This window comes from Lissotriton helveticus, chromosome 7 (genome assembly GCF_964261635.1).
Source record: "Lissotriton helveticus chromosome 7, aLisHel1.1, whole genome shotgun sequence".
NCBI lineage: Eukaryota > Metazoa > Chordata > Amphibia > Caudata > Salamandridae > Lissotriton > Lissotriton helveticus.
In genome coordinates this window covers 1,807,215,189-1,807,233,288 of record NC_136068.1, presented here as the reverse complement: position 1 = coordinate 1,807,233,288, position 18,100 = coordinate 1,807,215,189, and the positions used below count along the sequence as shown (strand labels likewise).

At 48.4% G+C, this 18,100-nt stretch overlaps 1 protein-coding gene across 3 annotated transcripts in view; it reads left to right on the top strand.

Annotated features, from left to right (window-relative positions):
• LOC144770793 (uncharacterized) overlaps positions 1–12,575 on the top strand; it is a 315,531-nt gene extending 302,956 nt beyond the window's left edge. For all 3 annotated transcript variants that reach the window (XM_078655551.1, XM_078655550.1, XM_078655552.1), the window contains one exon: positions 9,714–12,575. In XM_078655551.1, coding sequence (XP_078511677.1) covers positions 9,714–10,219 — 506 coding nt within the window. In that variant the 3' untranslated portion in view covers positions 10,220–12,575. The remainder of the gene's footprint in view (positions 1–9,713) is intronic.
• The last annotated feature ends 5,525 nt before the right edge of the window (positions 12,576–18,100 follow it).

Below are 18,100 nucleotides of genomic sequence, written 5' to 3'. Positions count from 1 at the left end.
CTGACTGCAACTACCTCCTCTTTAGTGGATTTAGCCAGGTCTTTAACTTCCTCTAATCTGTTCAAGATAGTCTCTATTGCATCACTAAATTCTTTTTTCCCCTTAAACGGTGAGACTGGAGCTGGCGGGTCAGATTTTAGCCGTTTGGAGGTTTTCCCATTTTTTTCGTCACCCATTTTGAAAGCAGCCGATAGAGGGTGTCGCTAATAGTGTACTTCCTTGCCTATAGTCAGATCACGGATCCCCCTACACTTGTCTAGCGTGTCACAGTTGAGTATCGCACTAAGAGACTTAAATCCTGTTAGAATGTTGTAGTTCGGAGGTAAGCAGGCTGTACGAGGGCAAAACTATGCTAGTATATGAGGCTAAGTCTCAGCTGCACACATCGATCTCACGAGCCTTATAATTTCTTGCGTTCCGTATTAGCACATTTGAGACCCTGCAGTACTCATTTTATGGTCGAGATGGAAGATAAGTCAAGAGATGTGTCACTAGTATAGCGTAGTTGGCTAGTTCTTGTGTTCGATCTCGAGGGTAATAGCCGTCATTTTGTGAGAGCGTCATGCAGTTTCGCTCTTGGAGTCAAATGTACGCGTCGGTCGTGAAGTATACAGTACCACCTTCATCATACATTAGCCCTCCTGTTAACGGGTCTGGGAGGCACATTACAGTTCACTAAGTAGTTGCCATGCAAGCATGCCTTAAGTGGTTGTTTCCCCCATGACGATCCTCTCCATTATCTGATCGCGCAACGTGTCCCGCAGATGGGTTCACAGGGTAATACTTCGGCAGTCTCTAGCTCATTATGTGTCTTCCCGGGTCAACATTTGGTCAGTTACAACATAAGGGTGTAGGCCCAACCGCTATTCTGGCTTCCAGTAGCTGTTTGTGCACAAGCGTTTCTTGGGGCCCGTCTGCGAGCCTTCAAGTATGCAACCCTCGTATTCCTCCCAGCTGGGTGTCGATAGCCTGCAGCAGATGGCCGGACACAAACTATCCCCAAGTCTGCAGTTTAGGCTAACTGAGCGAGGGCACTGGCTGTAAGCGGAGCATTGGTGAGTCGAACACTCATGCCGCCATTTTAAAAAGAGCCCTTTTCGCGCCTTTCATTCTTGCTCTAAGAACAAAACAAGATTCATTTCCTCAGTGTCCGGGGTCATATACTTGCTGTTTTGCAGATGCAGGTCTTTATCCTTCATGTGCAGCGAGGGGGTCAATAATGCTGGTGTTCGTAGTGTTTCACCGATCCGCCCCGGGAGTCATGTTGTTAGTCTAGCCGCCGCCGAGCTCCGCTCTCCCCGTGCTCGCCAGCGGTGGAGATGAGAAGTGCGTTTTCTTCACCCACGAGTGTCCGAATTGGCCCAAACTTGCACCGCGCCCGGGCGAGACACTCCGATTCTCACTTCTTCCCTTAGATCCGGAAATATCTCTAAATTACAGCTCCAGCATCTATAAGGTGGTTTGTGCTCGGAGGAGCAAACGGATCACACCACCAACTTCCCGGCGTCCAAGCCACGCCCCCGTGCTGAGAAGTTTGGTACCAAATTTGTCAGTCTTCAGTGTAGCCATTATGGTGCTGTGGAGTTCGTAATGATGACCTCACAGCACCATATACTCTTAAATGGCATCACTGCACTTACAGTGCCCAGGAATAGCCCTGGGTACTGTAGGGGCACAGGGCTCATGCCCCGGTGCCCTCACCTCTGGTATAGGGCACCCAGCTAGAGGGGTGACTGAAGTATGCCAAGGCAGTGGGTTCTGTGGGCATGGCACACAGGGATGAGTGCCATGTCGACTCTTGCTTTATTTCTGTATTTAGGCACTCAGCCAGCAAAGGCTGTGTGAGGGTGCCAGGGTACCTGGTCCCTGAGGGTAGCACAATAAGTGCTGCAGCCCTCAGAGGTCTTCTCTGGTCACCATGCCCTGGGTACCTAGGGTACCATTTACTAGGGGCTGACACGTGGCCAGAGATGCCAATTGGGTGTTTTGTTTCAGCATAGCTTTTCTTTGTAGGGAAGGAACACAGGTCCTGGGTACCTGTTTGGCAGGGACCCAGGGCACACTCAGTCAAAGTACATCAGCAGTTCAGAAAAAAGTGGGGGCATACCAAGGCAAGAACGATGGCACTTTCTCATAGTTGGGATATGCAGAATCACCTAGGTGGGAGATACACAGAGCAACTTTGTAATGTAACTGTGGCAGAGGATAGCATGTCACACACACAGCACACTACCTGACTCTTTATACTCACCCGCAATCCATGCATGCTCCAGAAGCAGATTATCCAAAAGTGGTGGCACAATGCTGTTACGCTTGATATACGAGTCATGGGCCGAGCCAGGGAATATGGCCCAGACGTGTGAGATGATCATATCCGCCTGGCACGCCATTTGCACATTGATGGAATGGAAATGATTCCTGTTCCTGTAGATGTGTGCCTGTGGTGAAACCAGTCCAACATGTGTGCAGTCAAAGGCACCAACAACATTGGGGATGTGCCCAAGTGCATAAAAATCTACCTTCACAGCCGCCACTTCATGCATCCCAGGGGAAATGGATATATCTGTCCCTGCAGATCATCATAGCGGACTGAACATCACGTAGCACCATGCTGAACATAGGTTGCAACATTCCACCTGCACTGGACACGTGTACTGAAATGATCCAGAAGCAAAAAAAAATGCAGGGCCACCATCAACTTAGACATTGTTGTGAAAGCACTTGGATATGTCCTGCGAGGCTGCAGGTGGGGCTCCAACATAGCACATAGGTCTTGTAAAGTGGGTCGATCCAGATGGAATTTCCGTATGACCTCCTCATCCTCCATGTCTGCCAGGACTGTGTAGGGACGATGCACATTTGACCTCCTCCTAGGTGAGATGAAAGGGGACACATGTCAATGCAATCCACCAGGAGATGTGTCCGACATCTTACGTTTTGACTGACACAACGCCAACAATGACTATCACCAGAGTTAAGTTCACAGCCCAACTTACATGTAGGGACATCTTCAGCTACACCATTGGTACACCTGCCCAATTTTCACACAGCTAGCACCTCCCAAACAATATCTGACAATATGAATGCCCAAGGGGATATGTCCACTTCTTGCATGTGCAGCCCTGAGAGTAGTTCCAACAGCATATGTTTGAAACAGCAACACTACTGTCTCATACCTAGCTACTGGACCTGCCACACCTTCTTGCGTAAGACAAACCTGGCACACATCAACAACACTATGAGCTCCGTCTGTGTGTAAACAACAAGTCTATGCTTGAGCCACGAAAAGTAGACAGGCAAATATGCACAAATGTGTAGTCAGACACTCATCACTGTGAGTTGCTCTGCCCTTTCACACATTAACATGTGTATCCATCGGAGAGGCCATCACAACACTGTTCTGTGTATATGCCCAGCAATATCACAAGTGACATGTAAGGGAGTACATGCCAATGTTTAAAATCATATACACAAACATGGCATGTGTAGTCAGCAGTGGGGTAAATGTTACATTGGCATTGTGTGCACAATCATGTGCCGTTAATCATGTGGCCACTGTGCACTGTTCAGAACTGCCCTTTTGCCATTGACACAGCTTGATGTGTCCATAGGTGTTGTCAAAGTGCTCTGCCACCCAAATCACTGTCATTCTTAGCAATTTATGGCACCCATATCGCGGTAGCTACTGCCTGGCCCCAGCGTTGTCACTGCCAATGCCAAAGCCACACTCGCGGTAGTGATAGGCATATACCCATGGTCAAATGGAGGATGGCATGCTCTGCCACCCAAATCACGGTCATTCTTAGCAGAGTATGGCACCCGTATCGAGGTAGCTACCGCCTGGCCCCAGCGGTGTGTCACTGCCAATGCCAAAGCCACACTCGCGGTAGTGATAGGAATATACTCATAGTCAAATGGCGGTTGGCATGCTCCGCCACTCAAATCATGGTCATTCTAAGCAATGTATGGCATCCATATCATAGTAGCTACCGCCTGGCTCCAGTGGCGGGTCATGGCCATTGCCAAAGTGGTAGTGATAGGCATATACCCATGGTCAAATGGCGGATGGCATACTCCCTCATCCAAATCACTGTCATTCCTAGCAATGTATGGCACCCATATCGCTGTAGTTACTGCCTGGTCCCAGCGGTGTGTCACTGACAATGCCAAAGCCACACTTGCGGTAGTGATAGGCATATACCCATGGTGAAATGGCAGTTGGCATGCTCCGTCACCCAAATCACGGTCATTCTTTGCAATGTATGGCATCCATATCGCGGTAGCTACCACCTGGCCCCTGCGGTGTGTCACTGCCAATGGCAAAGACACACTTGTGGTAGTGATATGTGTATTGCCAAATGGCGGTTGGCATGCTCTGCCACCCAAATCACGGTCATTCTTAGCAATGTATGGCACCCATACCACGGTAGCTAATGCCTGGCCCCTGCGGTGTGTCACTGCCAATGAAAAAGACACACTTGCGGTAGTGATAGTGATATGTGTATTGCCAAATGGCGGTCGGAGCCGCGTGAAGGGGGAGGAAGCCAGACAGCCCTGAGAGTAACCGTTGCCATATCGGGTAGAACGGACCCCCCAACACGCTGAGGCTCATGAGGCCATGTAACCTCTTTTCATAAGTGTCTTTAATCGCCAATTGGGCGCAACGGACCTTACTTTAAACATAGATAGGTACATTTTCACCTTTTCTAATTTTTTGTAGAGCACACTTTTAAATCTACACACATGTGAGTAAGGTGGGGATAAGTAGTGCACATCCTCGTCCTGAAGAAGGAGTTCTTCAAACTCCGAAACATGTCGACGCACTGACATGGTTGGGTTACCCTAATTAGTAGACCACAACCATCCCAGCACTCTTTTAACAATACCAGCCGGAGACTTAATAAATTTTTTCAGTACTCACGTGCCAGGTATTTTTTAATTTTTTCATCTTCACCTCACCACTCACATTGTTTACCCACACACACCAAACACATAGTTCACCTTTAAAGTGCTCCTGCGTAGTCGTGAAGTCGTAGCACGCCGCATCCCGTAGAGGTTTGCGAAGACCCCGATGATGAAGCATGACACCAAGGGGCCTGTTGGTGTGTGAGGGGTATTTTAACAACATTGGTTGCTCCCCACCATTGTGGTAACAACCACCTTCCACCTTGTGGATTCCATTTTGTTTATGATACTCGCTAGGGGAGACAGAATCCACTACTCCCTCTCCCTCCCTCTTATGTTAAGGATTGGTTGCATTGCTCTGCCACCCAAATCATGGTCACTCGCTCAAATGTATGGCACCCATATCGTGGTAGCTACCGCCTTACCCCTGCGGTGTGTCACCATCAATGCCTAAGCCCTTATAGCCAATGGGAACCGCAATCGTGGTAGACTAATGCAATTTTCAAAATCGCGGTAGGTTTGCTCCGACACCGCGGGCCGGTCATTGGATGCAATTGAAAAATGCACGATCGCGGTAGTGACCTCCTGGCCCCTGCGGTGTATCACCGCCAATGCTCATGCCCTTAAAGCCAATTGGAACCGCAATCGCGGTAGACTAATGCAATTTCGTAAATCGCGGTAGGCGTGCTCCGCCACCGCGGGCCGGTCAGTGGATGCAATTGAAAGATACACGACCACGGTAGCGACCACCTGGCCCCTGCGGTGTGTCACCGCCAATGTACATGCCCTTACAGCCAATGGGAACCACAATAACGGTAGACTAATGCAATTTTGAAAATCGCGGGAGGCGTGCCCTGCCACCGCGAAGCCGGTCATTGGATGCATTTGAAAAAGGCTGACCTGGAACACCAATTGCAGTAGCTTAGAGCCACTGAAACTACCCCAGGGGGCTATACATGTGTGGTAGAGAAGCTCACATTTCCACAGCTTTCAGAGCCTGCTGCCTGACACCCCTCACCATCAACTGCTGCTGCTCCTGTCTCCAGAACCTGCTGCCTGACACCCCTCACCACCAACTGCTGTTGCTCCTGTCTCCAAAGCCTGCTGCCTGACACCCCTCACCACCAACTGCTGCTGCTCCTATCTCCTGGACCTAGTGATGGCAAGGACTGAGATGATCGAGGCCCGTCCCTTAACCACCGAGGAGCTGGAGGTCCTGGTGGACGATGTGCTCACACCGTATGGGAGGCTGTATTGTGCTCCAAATGTCATGGTAAGTGTTTCAGAGTGGAAGTGAGAGTGCAGGGAGTGCACACCTGACGTTGATCTGCTGCAGTATGTGCCTGAGAGTGTGGGGTTGTGTCATGCACTGTCTAGCATGCTGTCTCAAGGGGAAAGGGATGTGTAGGCTATTTCACACGTTTCCCTGCCTTCACACCAAAATTGGAGGGACATGTATTGTTTTATCAGCCATACAGTGACACAGCAAGTTGGTAATGCAGGAGTCAGGGCAGAAATTGCCTGTGTGAATGGATGTGTGGGTCCCTGATGTTCTTTCCAGGCTCATTTGTGGCCTTAGCAAGTGTTTACGTCCAGAGGGTACTGATGGAATTGTGTCTGACTCAAAATTTGCATCATGTATAGGTCAACACTATGCTCAGGACTTTAATATCAGAGGGTGACACTCTTGGTGGTAATTCACCTAAGACACATCAGATTGTTGTACTTTTGTGCACAGCGCCTTCCATTTCCACCAGCATGTGTACTGACTCGCATGTGTAGGCACTGTTTACACTCTCAATTTGTCAGTTCATATGTCATTTCTGATGCCCCCACGTTGGACCTCAGTGTGAGCATACCTGGCCTATACAGTCACTGTCCAATCTGACAAGGACACATCACTGAACCAACAGAGTGAAACCTGTGTTGTTTGCTAGACTATCCATCAATGAGCCATCCCAGCCCTGTAGATTGCATATGACAGGCCTTGTGAGAAGTTTGTGAGCTTGTAAGATCATGTCCCTCATTGTATCCTCCATGACTCAGTGAGCAATTCACAGGGCAAGGGCATTGATGGCGGCACAGTGTTGGACACAGTAAGTCAGCCCCTAAACATATTTTTAAATGTAATGTATGTCTTGCTCACCCTCAAACTGGATAGTATATGTGGCCAGCATACACATAGCTTTCTATGCTGGCGTTCTGCATATGTATGAGATGGGCAGGTACTGTGCCCACCCTCATACCTGCATGCATTTTCATATGTTTCTCCCATGCAAATGTACTATGTGAGATGATGTATTGTCTCTGCTAGACATATCTTTGAAGTTGTGCTGAGTTAGTATCATGCTCCTGTACTGAGAGAAAGTGGTTGTCAGGAATGTCAGTAGCCTAAGAAAGATATAAGCCACTAAACTCTTCTTTAGCAGCCAGCGGGGACCACAGCTTGTAGAGAAGCCTCCCAATTCCCCTAAATGCAATGCCCCTCAGTGTGATAGACACAACTAAGGAAAGTAGCACCCCAGGGGAAAAAGGGAAGGGGACAAAATAATAAAAGACACTGCCGGGATTGCTCACTTCCTAGGTCTGGTCTAAGTGTCTGTACTTTCTTTGTACGGGAGCAACTACAGAGAGACCCAAAAGAAGAAAATCAAAAAGGGAACAGAACAAGACACATACACACTTTTATCAGGAACCACACCCTAAACACACTTACAATGGACCCAGCAATGCTAATCCATGGGTTATTTTTCATTTCCAGCTGTATATCAATGAAGCCACGCAATATGGAGTCATTACCATATGGCTGTCATGAAGTACGCAGCTCAAAATATCTAGATCAAAGTTAAGAAGATGTTAGCATCACAGCTCGTTGAAATGCAGTGGCGCAGGCTAGTACATACAATAAGAGCTTGCTGCCCACTACAGTATCTGTGAACAATATCACTGAGGACTGAAATTCACACCAGTACACCAAAAGAACGGTCTCTTATTCAGCACGCAAGAACCTAGGGCAAGAGCACCTTACCTTGAAAGGCCCGTACTGCATTCATACCCTGATTCCCTGCAAATCACTTCTTTGCAGGTTGGTATGTAAATGCAGCATAGCTTCGAAGAAAATGAGGAATCCTCCGCACTCAAAGCGAGAAATGAACTACTCCTTCACTGCTCAGGTGAGTTAATGAGCGCAGCGGCACTTACCTCTGATGATAGGGAATGCAGTTCTCCCTGGCGGGAAGGAAAGCGTCCGCTTTCTCTGCCGCTCTTGAATGAATTGAATGAAACCGAAACCTGCTCCGCGCGGGAAGAAAAGCGTCCGCGGTGCCGGTCTCTAGAAGGTATGACACAAACCGGTTCCTTTCTGGTGAAATGTAATTTGTGTTGCCGGCCGCGGCAAAGGACAGGGCATTAGCAGGATCCATAGCGGGAAGGAAAGCCTCCGCGCTTTCCCACGAAAACACCACAGCTGCTGAGGAAAGGCTACGTCACGGACAGGAAATGACCAAGGGAAGATTGACAAGCACCCTTCATTTTCAGAGGAGGTGCTTATAAGGAAGTCACAGGCATCCATTTATTTTGCTTAACCAGCGGCTCCCATTGCATTCTGGGATTTGTAGTGCGGCGGTTCCTGAATTTGACACACAGATGCCCATGCACATAGGAGGATTTATAAGGGGAAGGATTTCTTCCTAGAATCGCTACAGTGGTACATAAGACTGTGTCACCCTCTTGTCTCCCATGCTTCCAGCTCAAGGTTCACCAGCGTAAAGCCGTGTGGCGGGCCATTGCACGCAAGGTGCAGGCTCTGGTTGTGTATCCAACCGATGGCACACACACTGTCACTAGAGGTGGGAAGACATCTGCCGGCTGAGAAAAAATGTGGCAGGGATGACGCTGGGGCTGCTCCCTCAGACTGGCTGGTTGGTGCGCAGGAGCATGACACCCCTAATGGCCTGCTTCTTAGCTGTTACATAGCCTGAACTAGATGCACGTTTGAAGGAATATTGTCAGCAAGCTGGGGGTGAGTATTCTGGAAAGGGTGACTTTGGTTGTGAATGGCTGCATGTGTTTACAGCCTGGCCAGCGCTGGGCTCTGTGATATTGTGAGTGTGATGCAATGGCTTGTAAGATGCCTCTGTGTTGGGTGCAGCTGTCATGCATTTGCCCTACCTGTACTTTCTCATGTCATTGGAGTAATACCCCTTGACATTGCATTCTGAGTCGTGGGCGTCTGGCATTGTCTGCATAGGGGTAGTTAGGGACATCCCGTGGAAGGGAATGGCAGTGTGCATCATCTGAGTGTGCTTTCATCAATGTGTGCTTTGCCTGATGTCTGAATTGTGAGGACTATACATCTGACATCAATGTGCAACTGTAGTTCTGCCCCAAAGTACCACATGGTGGATGGCATGGGCTCTTGGCCATTGTGGACTGTTATGTTGGAGTCTGTATCTGTGTTGTTCACTTCTGCTGCCTCCAGATGTGACAGTGACAACATATTGGGAGGTACATCTTTTCCCCCCTCAGGGCTCTAGGTGTGCTCAGAGGGATTTGTGTGCTGGTGGCTCTATGTAACCAAATACATGGAGCCACCAGCAGGCTATTTGGCTGTGTGGTCATCACATGGGTCACTTATGCCACGTTTGCATGATAACACAGAAAAATCTACTTTTGAATTGAGGTTGCACAATGTTACTGCCCAAGGTGGTGTTCAACATGGGGATATCATCATCGTGTTTCTTGCTTTGCTTGCATATGATGTTTGTGTTAAAGTCACTGAACTGACCCTACATCTCTGTCTCATGCAGCATCTCCTGTGGTCACAGAAGGACATCGGGCGGGCACCAGTGGTGAGGCATCAAGCATGACTGCTACACACGAGTACAGTGACACTGATGTGACCGGCGTCTCGGAAGGGGACAGGAGTCTTCTTGAGGAATCACAGCCAGAGACACCAACTTTAACGTCATCTGACGCCAGCGGTGACACATCTATGTTGGCGGGCACAGGGAGTGGAAACTCTGCCTCCTCTTCCACCATACAGTGTCCACTGCCCACCCTCCCAACTACTTCCACTACTGCTGCCCGTGTTCACATCAGTAAGAAGGGAAGTGTGTCCTTCACCCCAGGCACCGCTGCCCCTGCACCTTACTCCCTTGCTGCCATCAGTGTTGAATCTGTGGACCTTTTGCGCCAGCTGTGTGTGGGCCAGACAACTCTCATCAACATCTTCCTAGACCACAGCAAAAAGTTGGCACAGGTAGTTGCTTTCATGGAGGGCATTCATTCAGACGTGGGCTGTCCTCTGCAGTGATGGCAGTCATTCAACTGGCACAATCTCAGAGACCAGCTCCAGTTGCTTTGGTTACCCCCTGGCCAGTGGCTACATATGCCAATAGTGACCACAGACCTCAGGCTCAAGATACAGGACACGCAGCACAGAGCAGCAGCCCAAGGGGTCCAGAGTGCAGACACTATTCCCCCCAAAAATGAAAGCCACCCCAGAGAGCAAAGGCAAAATCCCTTAAGGCAACACATAGGGCCATAAAGCCAAGAAGCAGACCTCAGGCTCACATGCCTCAGAGGCATCCCCAGCCAAGGACTCTCCTGTCCCAAAAGCGTCTCGCAAAGACAGGCAGACAGCTGCTGTGCCCACTGAGAAGCTGGTGCCTGCTAAGAGTCCACATAAAAAGAGCTCCAAGGCAGATTCACCCACAACCTCAACTCCCATCCACACCTCTGGGAAGCAGGGAAATGAGGGCACTGTAGGGGGTACACCTGGTAAACAGGGGATGGAGGGGCAAAGGCAAGGGTAGGTCAAGCGTACCGCTGGATTCAGCATGTCCCCAGAGGGAGGGCCACCGGCTGCACCTGATGCAGCTTTGGTGGAGAGTGAGCCTGTTGTGATCGCCCAACCTCCCATTCCTACAAAGACAGGAAGCCATTTAGACTCCCCAAGAAGTGGAAAGGCACTCCTCCACATTTTCCCACCCGCACTGTATCTCATGGCAGCATGACTCCACCTCCATGTGCCACCATACCACCCGGTCCAAGCAGCCCTCTGGCTTCCAAAGCCACTGATACCTCTACCTCAGCTGGTCCTCCCTCTCCCCGGTCCAGTCCTCCAACTGGCCACAACACTCAGCCACCTCCCAGTCCGACTGACAACCAAGTCTGAGTGGAAGTCCCCCTGAAACACCTGTCTCTCCCACAGCAGTGCCTGGACTGCCAATTGTTATCCCCCTAACTGTGTTGCTGACCATGGCAGGGTACAGTCTCATTGACTAGTAATCAAAGGAGAGAGTGAGGAACTAGAGTAACTAGTTCATTTTCCCAAGGGATTATGAAAAACAAGAGAAACTAGCTACTGGGACAATATACGTGTAGTATGTGTCTGCATGGAGAAACTGATTGTTTTTTTATGAAGGCCCTGACTCATCAACGTAGTTGGTGGCATGCTTCATCACCGGGCCCCACCCGAGGCACAGAGTGTGCCTCAGGTGTGCTACGATGCCTGGTTACAGGGGAGCAGGTTAAGTTACGTGAGTGTGCAGTGCTGGTGCATTGAGTGGGATTTTAAAATACTGTCCTAGAGGTTCCGAAAGATTACTTTATTTTTTGGGCCTTAGAAAGGATTAAAAACAAAGGCTTTAGGACAAGTAGGGAGGGACTTATGGTCTCCCACGTCCAGTGTGGTCTACTAGTTTCAGCCAGGCCTTTTTTCTTAAACTGGCTTTTGTCAGGACCTTTATGTGTGGGGGTGGTACAGGGGTCTTATATGTTGTCAGTGCCCTGTATGTGTAGCACACACTAAGGTGCTAGAAATGTGAGAGGTGTTTCCCCTCAGTTTGTACTCCTAACTACAAAGGACAAACTCCAAGGGTCTCTGCCGGTGGTCCGAGACTCATATGCACTTTTGGCGTAGTCTTCTGTTCCACTAGAACACCTATGATCCGGTCAGGAGCTCCGTTGGGTCAGTCTCACCCATTCCCTGAGCAGGATCTCATGTACCTATTCTGCACCTCGGACTGGCCAATGGCCTTGATGTTCACTACTGTTTGCCCATTCCCTGTGCAGGATCTCATGTACCTACTCTGCACCTTGGACTGGCCTCTGGCCTTGATGTTCACTGCTGTTTGCCCATTCCCTGTGCAGGATCTCATGTACCTACTCTGCATTTTGCACTGGTCTCTGGCCTTGCTGTTTCCCATTCCCTGTGCAGGATCTCATGTACCTACTCTGCACTTTGTACTGGCCTCTGGCCTTGCTGTTTGCCCATTCCCTGTATAGGATCTCATGTACCTACTCAGTACTTTGTACTGGCCACTGGCCTTGCTGTTTGCCCATTCCCTGTGCAGCTTCTCATGGACCTATGCTGCACTTTGGACTGGCCACTGGCCCTACTGTTTGCCCATTCCCTGTGCAGCGTCTCATGTACTTACCCTGCACTTTGGACTGGCCACTGGCCTTGATGAGCCCTGCTGTGTTAGCCCATTCCCTCTGCAGGATCTCTTGTGCCTACTCTGCACTTTGGACTAGCCACTGGCCTCGCTGTTTGCCCATTCCCTGTGCAGGATCTCATGTACCTACTCTGCACTTTGTACTGGTCTTGCTCTTGTCTACTTTTGGTGTCTATCTGTGTAATATGTGAATAAAGAGTTACTCCTGTTTTCTGCTTTTTCAGCGCCCTTGCTAAATAATGGGTTTTCTGTGTGGGTATGGTTTGATGTGATACGTGCTCTGCATGCCACTTCAGCATTGCCAATGGCTTGTTTTACTTTTTCAGGGTTTTGCTGAGGTGACAGGCACTTCAGTTCTTCTTGACTCTGAGGCTTGAGGGTGCAATGATGGTTTGTGGTTTGTGATGAACTATTGTTATCATGATCATTCTTTGGTCAGGTTAGCTAAATTGTACACATGTCATGTTTGGCTGCACTGCCAGCACAAAGGGTGTTTCTATCCACAGGATTGCAGGCAGACTGGCCATGGCCATCATGCTTGTGTGATCTTTCTTGATGTGTGAACAGCAGTGTTCATGTTTGCTCAACTTGTGATGGCCAGTCATCCTAGTCACATGGGTACATTTCAATGTGTGCACTTGGGTGGTCAAATAGTGTGCAGTGTGAAGGGGGGACTTTGTCAGTAGTGTTGATGTGTGTGTGCCCCTGCAATGGCTAATGCACACATGTGTCACCCAGGAGTTGAGTGCCTGTTAGTTTGATTAGTCTGCCCTGTGCTTGTGATTGTGTGCACATGTGGGAGTTGTAGGTTGCTCACTGTGCAGTGTGTTGGTGTGTCCTCGCACTTTTGGGGGACACCTACTTATTGTTAGTGGCAATTATGATAATGCAAAGTGTGTGACTGGCAAGTCAGTGTTGTGTTTTGTTGATCAACCATGTGTCTTGATACTGTACGTGCTCCGTGTGCATACCTGCACAGCCACACTGACATTATGGGTGTGTTTTCTAAAGCATTGCTGTCATTTGTGGCTTTTTTGGCTCTAGTATGGCATGTGGGGTGTGGAGTCATGAAATCCCCTATATGTGCTTCTGATACCTACCCATTGTCAGTGTGCACTCCATCTATTTGTATATGGGGCACACCAGACATGTCCACTACTGACGTATACAACACTTCACTCTCATGTCAGCTGTCCCTTTGATTTGCCAGTGTGTGTGCCTCCCCACCACTTTATTTGTTACACTTTGCTTTGTGGTGCTGATCTGTGCACAGGACCAATGTGCCACTCAGGACAGTTTCCAATTGGTTATATGTGATTTTCTTGTACTGTTTTGCAGTCATGGTTGATCATAAGCAGTAAAACTGTTTTTTGCTGCACAGTCCTCTGGTCATGTTGTCTTCACCTGGGTGTCCCAGACTTGTGCTTCTGTGGGTGATGGGTAAGCTGTATGTGTGTTTACTGAAGTACTTCTTCCCTTCCTGAGTGTGATGTTGTCTGTATACTATGGTGATTTGTGATGTGGGGGTTCATATCTGTGTGGAACTGGTATGGTTGGTGTTCACACACTGCTTGTTGTGCATGCAGTGCTGTGAATGTATGTTGCCTTGTAATTGCCTGGTGTGCATCCCCTGATGTCTAGCTGTGTTTGCAATGTGATGGATTGGCATGTGCATTTGTTGTGTGTTTGAAGTGGATGTGTGCAGTGTTTGGCCTGTGTTGTCTCTTGCAGCTGACAGATGCTGTGTGTGTGTGATGTTCTATTTGCATGTCATTGTGCGTGAGTTGTTTGTGCATTTTGATACATTCAGATGTGTATTGCGGGTGTAGTGTGCATTATTTGTGTGTCTGTCACATGCACTTAGGGCTATTCTTGTTCCGGTGTTTGTTTTGAGTGCATCCTTGGGGTTTGCTCCTCTTCAATTTGACCTGTCAGGATTGAGCATGTGCAAGCATGTGGTACACTATGACACCATGTTGACTTGATGGGTGGTGTGGTATGCCTGTCTGTGTTTTCTTATTGGCCCATTGCTCCCAGTTTGTGTCCATGAATGTTTTGAGATGATGCACTTCTTGTCTGTGTTGGGGTATGTTGTCTGTGCATTGTTCCTGAGTGATTATGTTGTGTACTCTTGTTCTGTCTGGGCTCCCATTGCCTTTCCACAGTTTTACTACACAGGTCTGGGCTTGTTGTACTTCTGTGTATGTTGTTAGTGAGTTTTGAGTTTGGCTATAGTTTTTGTGCCAGCATTGGTTCAGGCATCCTTGAGTGTGTGTGTGATGTTTGTGGATGACCCCAGGGAGTGTGATTCTCTATCAGTGTATTGACTGGATATTATTTGCACCATTTTGTGTATTTGACACTGGTGTTGCGTGCTGAAGGTATGAGGTTGGGGGGGGGTAGGTGTGAAGGATCCAACTTGTGTTTGACAGTCATGGGGTGTGACAATGGGTCCTGTGTGTTGTGCTGCTGACATACACCTGTCAAGTAGTTGGATACAGATGTGTGGCTGAACACTGTTTGACTTCAGAGACTTCCATTCATCCCTGTGCCTATGCATGGGTTGTCTTGCTGTTAGAGGTGACTGTGGTTTAAAATCACTCACTGTGCCAGCCATGTGTGATTTGATGGGCTAAGGGTGTTGTTATATGTTCCTTCTCTTGCATGTGATGTACACATGCTTAGTGGTTAGCTTCTTGGCCTTCCATTTGTGTCCACCTCACTTTATCTTTCCCATTTCTTGTCCTCCATTGCTGCTGACATCTGGTCTGTGAATGTGGCTGTGTGTCAGTGTGGGGTGTGTCTATTTGAGTGATTGTTCATATTCATAGTGAGTGTTAATTTTGTGATTTGACTCACTTGGCATGAAATGAGTGTAGTGTGGGTGTGGTGTGAGGGTTGTCCTGGCCCTGAGCTTATGTGCTGGGTGTTCCTGTGAAGCACCACCTGCTGTGACTGTCTCCCTGGTTGTTTGGTGTGTGGTGCAGGGTGTGGGTTCACCTGGCTGATTATTGTGCATTGGGTGCACAGGAGGGGCACATAGCATGTCCCTTAATGGATGTGGGGGGCCTAGTGTGTGGAGAGTGGAGGTGTGACCCTATGATCTTTGTGCACTGACCATGCCTGGTGCTGGCCCTGCCTTCTACATTGTGCACATGTTTTACCGCGTCTTCACCACTGCAGTGACGTTACCGGGACATTGCATAGATATGGGGGTTGGTGGATGACCTGGATGCGGAGCGGTGATTTGGTGACAGGAAGGACATGGATGGGTACACATGTATATCTGCCCATGAGTTGTGTGTTGTGGTTGTGTGCGGAATTGTGTGTTTGCGTACCTTTGGTGTTGTCCGCGACGGTGCATAGCTTGCTGGTAGTGTATCAGGTACAGCACCGGGAAGACATGTAGAGCTGGATCCTTTGTGGTTGGGACTGGGTAGAAGGGACCGGGAATCTGGTTTCGCGCTCCGCAGACGTCCTTCCGTCATCTCTGGTTGGGCGGTTTCTCCGCTGCGGTGTGACTGTCTGTTTGGGGCATCCTGATTTACACGGTGATCGGGACGTCATTCCGCACGGCGCTGGGTCTCCATTGGCTCCCACCACCTCGCTGGGGGGGGCGCATTTTGATGGAGGTTTGCGTCACACCGCAGTGGACGGGAAATGGGCTATGTTTGTCCGTACTAATATGGCGGGTGTGAGCACTGCTGCTGACGTGCGGAAAAGGGCATTTTACGCCAGCACCACGGTGGTGCCTCCGCCAGCCACCCTAATGGGCCCCAATGGCACTAGTTGTCCTGAAAGTGTCCTTTCCTTCAGGAAATTCTTTAGCCAACTGATGGCCTTCCCTCCAACACCAATCTCTTCTAACTTTTTTGTTAGGATTACATGAGAGATGGTGTTGAAGAAGGCCAATAGATCTAATAGGACCAGCATTGCTGAGTGTCCTTCATCTAGAGAAAGTCTTTTGTTCTCCATTGCTTCAACTAATGTTGGTGCAGTGTCCTGCTTGGAAACCTGACTGAGAGAGATCTAACAGGTGTTGACTTTCTAAGTATTTTGTAAGTTGTGTATTAACCAGTGTTTCCATTACCTTCCCGAAGTAACAGGGAAAGAGATTGGTCTGAAATGTACTAATTTATTTTTATCTGCCCTTGTTTTTTTAGGATTGGTTTATTCCTTGCTGATTTCCATTTTGCTGGGATAATTTCCATGTTCAGTGACAAGTTGTGTAGGTCAGTAAGCCTGCTAAGTAGTGCGGCAGCGAGGGGGATATAATATAGGGGAGGGACTGGATCCTCAGGGGATCCTGATCTGACCCTGTTTAATATGGACCTAACATCTTCTTCGGTTACTGTGGTGAACTCCTTTAGCAATACTATGTGGGTGATTTCCATCCTACTGCACTCAACCTCCTTTTCTTTTGCAATATTCTTACTAAAGGTGTTTTATTATTTGGTTATTTTATCCTCAAAAAAGATAGATAGCATTTGTAATAGGTCTTGTGATGCTTGAATTGATGCCTGACAGGATTTGAGATTAGTGAATTTCTTCACGGTTTCTTTATGGGAAACAGCCATTTCATTGCATGCATAACAACGCATGCAATTACAGCCCGGTCGTTACAATGACTGCGTTGTTACATCGCAGTCCATTACAACACAAGTCGTTTACAATGACTTGCTGAAGGTGGGCGCTCTAAACTAAGGACTATTATAATTTACTATTGGTGCCTGCCACCGAGTGCAGGGATGAAATGCATCTCTTCTCTTTACACTAAGAGCATGGATTCTGGTCACAATGCATGCTCCCATTGTAAAGAATAGTAGTTCGACCAAACAGTGTTCGGTGGCATCCTACTAGCTGAGTTGGGACTGATGACAGGAGGTTTGTCGGTCCCAATTCCCAAACGATGTTGGACGGACTCAGGTCCGTCCAACATCGTAATTGGGCCCTTAGTGGTGAATTAGTATAGTGATACATGAAGGAAATTTGAGTGGTGGACATGTTAGTCATTTATTTGGATTGAGAAGGTTAGTGGAGGGATAGAAGACTTAAAATGGTTTGCATTTATATAGTGCCTGCTCCCCCTGATGTGGTATTGAAGCACTTCTTCGGTGAGCAGCACACAATTCGGGAGTGTTACACAGTTTGTTATGCAAACAATGACATTTAACCTTGCGCTGGCTAATCAAGCTGCACAGCCTCAATTGGCTTCCCTTGGCATAAGCCACAAATGCTAAATGCAGTCATTGGAAAAGTTCCAGTCAGACGGGAGAAGATTGGTTTCTGGTTTTCACAAAAAACAGTCAGCTTGAAGCAGTGTTTCCCAATAGGGGCCAACAGGAAAAATACAGAATATTAACAATCTGCTTACCGATGGAGATGGCTCCCCCTGTGGAATCTGCATCACCTGGGGCATAGTATTTGCTGTAGTTTACACCAGAACGCATGGCACCCCTTCTCTGGCTGTTTTGCCAGAAGTGCTGAAACAACTTCAGAATGACTACTGGTTAGCTCCTGCCCTGGACTAGAGGATGAAACTCATGGGCAATTTGTCAGCAGTATCCACCATTATGTTGAGTAAAATAAAAGGGGAAGCAGCAACATTGACTATAGGGCCATGCCTGTGGGATTTGACTCTTACACTGCATGAATTTACTAAATCTACTCTCTGTAAATATCATTTGGGAGACAAACTAAATAAAACCTCAATTGAAGAGTAATTCTGAAAAGGA